The following is a 3,070-nucleotide window of genomic DNA, read 5'->3' on the forward strand; positions in this document are numbered from 1 at the left end:
CTTTGTAAAAATCGACGCATTTCAGAAAGGCGGGGCATAGAGGAGAAACAATAATGTACAGTATGTGGAAAATGTGGAAATAATATTAAACATTGGACTTGGCTCATTAATATGATATTATTATAATTCAACTGGTGTGCATATTTTGCCTATTATATTAGCTTCAAAGTAGATTTCAGAGATGGAACAATACATTTTATAATTATTTAAATCATCGGTAGTATTCTACATATTGTTATAGTTAACTAAAACACAAATTTTAGTATGTTATAAAAAATTCAACCTCATCTTATTTTGTTTAATATAAGGAAAAAGAAAGAAATTGGGAAAATCAGGAAGTAAAATACGAAAAGTCCAAACCAGCTTCTAATGCTGTTGTGATTTCCTCCATCTGACTTTCTCCTTCCTCTAACGACTTGACTGAAGAGTTCTTCCTCCCCTCCTTAGCTGAGATCACACTCACAGCACTCTGACACATGGACACACACTGATATTAACAGCCACAGAACACACTAGAAAACAAGTACATACACATCAAAGCCTCCCTCACCCTCTTTCTGCTGTCTGATCCGACCGAACGACTGTCTTCCTCCACTGGCATTGAGCTTTCTCCCTCCCCCTCTCCTTCCATATTCTCATCCTGCACCGCTGCAATGCTCTCAATTGGTGGAGTGAGAACGGCCTCCATCATGGATCTCCTTCTCTGGAGCTGTTCTCGCTCGCTGTGATGGGACAGGTGATCATATCGTGTATGAAGGATCCGAACAGCGACGTCAATCACAGCAAGTGGCTTTGGCAACTCAAAGCCCAGACCCACCTCCTCAAACCGGAAGCCTTTAAACCTGGAAACATGGATTGTCAAGTTTTTCCTTTATCCCACAATAGTGCCTAATATTCACCATGAAGATACACAAACCTTGGGTTTTTGTTGAGGTTCGCCCACAGACAAAGAGTGATATTTTCATCCTGGACTACAGTCTGCATGTTGCCGGTCTCAATGTCAGAATGAGAACTTGCGGACTGAATGGAGAGCAAAACACACATCTGATATGTGTTCAAACAGAAGTGAGCTTCATAGGAAGATCTCAGCATAGCTCTTGCCTTCAAAAGCTCCTCAGTGGCCTGGTTGAGTTTGCAGTGGATAAGACTCTGTAGACACAGGAGTGTTTCTCGATACTGCTGAGCAACACTGGGGTCGGGACCCTCGCTCAAGAGAAAGTCCAGTTCGTTTGTCAACTGTCAAAGAGAAATAGTTAAGGTCCATTCACACCAAGAATGAGAACTATATTAGCATCTCTGTCATCAATAACTGACTTGAATAAACTATGAAAACAGCAGATCCAGAGTGTTGGTCTCACCTGAAGAGCCAGAGCACAGTTCTCCAAGACCTGCTGGATTTGGGTTTCTGAGTCTTCTCTCCACAAACTGATGAAGGAGTTGATTTCCGGCTGCACCGATGGATCTGGGCTGCCGTCGCAACGCATGTAACGCTCCCACTATAAAGACCAGAGACCAAATCAGCACTTAAAGTAGCCCCAGTATTAGCCTGAGGCATCTGAACAGAGTTTCATCATGATTCTTGTACCTTAGCTTTGTCCCTGCATTCAGATTCCCACGCAGTGACTGCAGAGTGATTCTCATCTAGAATGTGCCGCAGTTCATTCAGCTCGTCCTCTCTGCGCTCTCTGTCCTGTGGATTTTGACAGGTGTCAATCATTCATCACATTAAAATTTGTCACAAGAAATCCATCAGTACAGACAGCTACATATGCACTAAATCCTGCAGGGAAATGTCTGCAACACAACTGTGAATGTTCAAATGGAAGTTCATCAGACCTTCAACTCAAGTTGCTCTTGTTTCTCTTGTTCTATTCGCTCCCTCTCCAGCCGTTCATTCTCCTCACGCTCAGCAATGACACGAGCTTCTTCTACAGGACAGAGACACAGTATACAGATTTATTATCAATTACCGATTTGAAATTTTAAAAACCGATTTAATATGAATTGAATTAATATTGCAGATGTACCTTCCTCTCTCCGTCTTTGTTCATCTGCCTCTCTTTGCAGTCTCTCCCTCTCAGCCTTGCTGATGTTTCCTCCTTTGTTTTTTGCAGACTGGATTCAAAATGCTAATTATTTATAGTATGAAAACTATAATAATTATTTTTTTCTTGATTTAAAGTTTGAAGTTGTTCTACAAATATTCTACAAAGTATGTGAGTGTGTGTGTGTGTGTGTGTATGTATATGTACTGTATATATGAAGAGATGTTCTACAAACTATTTTACTGACAAAATTGGGATTTTATTTTTAAAATTAAAGCTGATCAACAAACATTTATAATTTTAATACAATTAAAGGCAATTTTAAGTTGAAAGCTGTTTACAAACATACTCCCATCAAACAACATACCTTTCCATCCTTTGGTGGCTGTTAAAGAAGACATACAAATAAAATATTTAAGGGGAAAACATTACAGAAAAAGTCAATAATAAACCAGACAAACATCGCTAACAAACCCAGGATGGTAAGTTAAACATAACATTTTGTCTCGGGACTTTCGCTTTTGCTGCTTATGTTTCATTAAATATGAAGCCAGAAGTCACACGAAGAAAGATTTATTGCATATATATGCATATTTGTTCGTACTATCACTAATATTTTTCTTTAATACATTGTTAAAACGACTCACCATGTTTACGAGCTCCCAGGCAGTAGGCTGGCGTCCTGCTGTCACTATGGCGACGACGCATGCGAGATAGAAAACAATCCGCTCGGAGCACGGTTATCAGGAGGAAACTAGGGCTGGTCGATTCCGAAATTTTTGGAATCGAGTCCGATTCTGATTCCTGGTTCTGGAATCGATTCCTCACTGTTGTTTTTTATTCTTTTTCGATTCTTGTTTTTTTAGATTGAAGGAATCTATAATCTCACCATGACTGCAGGATAAAGGTCGTAGAAAATATCCTTCTCATAATATGAAGCTTTATTTGTAAAAAAAAAAAAATAAAATAATGAAGATACATAAATTGTAATTTTGTCTGCTTTGAAATTGAAATTTTTGATCGTG

At 39.2% G+C, this 3,070-nt stretch overlaps 1 protein-coding gene across 1 annotated transcript in view; it reads right to left on the reverse strand.

Moving 5' to 3' along the window:
* The window catches only part of LOC107659833 (protein CASC1-like), a 7,247-nt gene extending 4,518 nt beyond the window's left edge, over positions 1–2,729 (reverse strand). Inside the window, exons 1-10 of the mRNA XM_016448900.1 lie at positions 2,693–2,729; positions 2,413–2,430; positions 2,028–2,115; positions 1,837–1,928; positions 1,586–1,690; positions 1,359–1,496; positions 1,102–1,236; positions 917–1,020; positions 551–842; positions 361–469 (exon numbers count right to left, since the gene is read on the reverse strand). Coding sequence (XP_016304386.1) covers positions 361–469; positions 551–842; positions 917–1,020; positions 1,102–1,236; positions 1,359–1,496; positions 1,586–1,690; positions 1,837–1,928; positions 2,028–2,115; positions 2,413–2,430; positions 2,693–2,695 — 1,084 coding nt within the window. The 5' untranslated portion in view covers positions 2,696–2,729. The remainder of the gene's footprint in view (positions 1–360; positions 470–550; positions 843–916; positions 1,021–1,101; positions 1,237–1,358; positions 1,497–1,585; positions 1,691–1,836; positions 1,929–2,027; positions 2,116–2,412; positions 2,431–2,692) is intronic.
* Between the last annotated feature and the right edge of the window lie 341 nt (positions 2,730–3,070).

This window comes from Sinocyclocheilus anshuiensis, unplaced genomic scaffold, assembly GCF_001515605.1.
Source record: "Sinocyclocheilus anshuiensis isolate Anshui unplaced genomic scaffold, SAMN03320099.WGS_v1.1 scaffold1032, whole genome shotgun sequence".
NCBI classification, from domain to species: Eukaryota; Metazoa; Chordata; class Actinopteri; order Cypriniformes; family Cyprinidae; genus Sinocyclocheilus; species Sinocyclocheilus anshuiensis.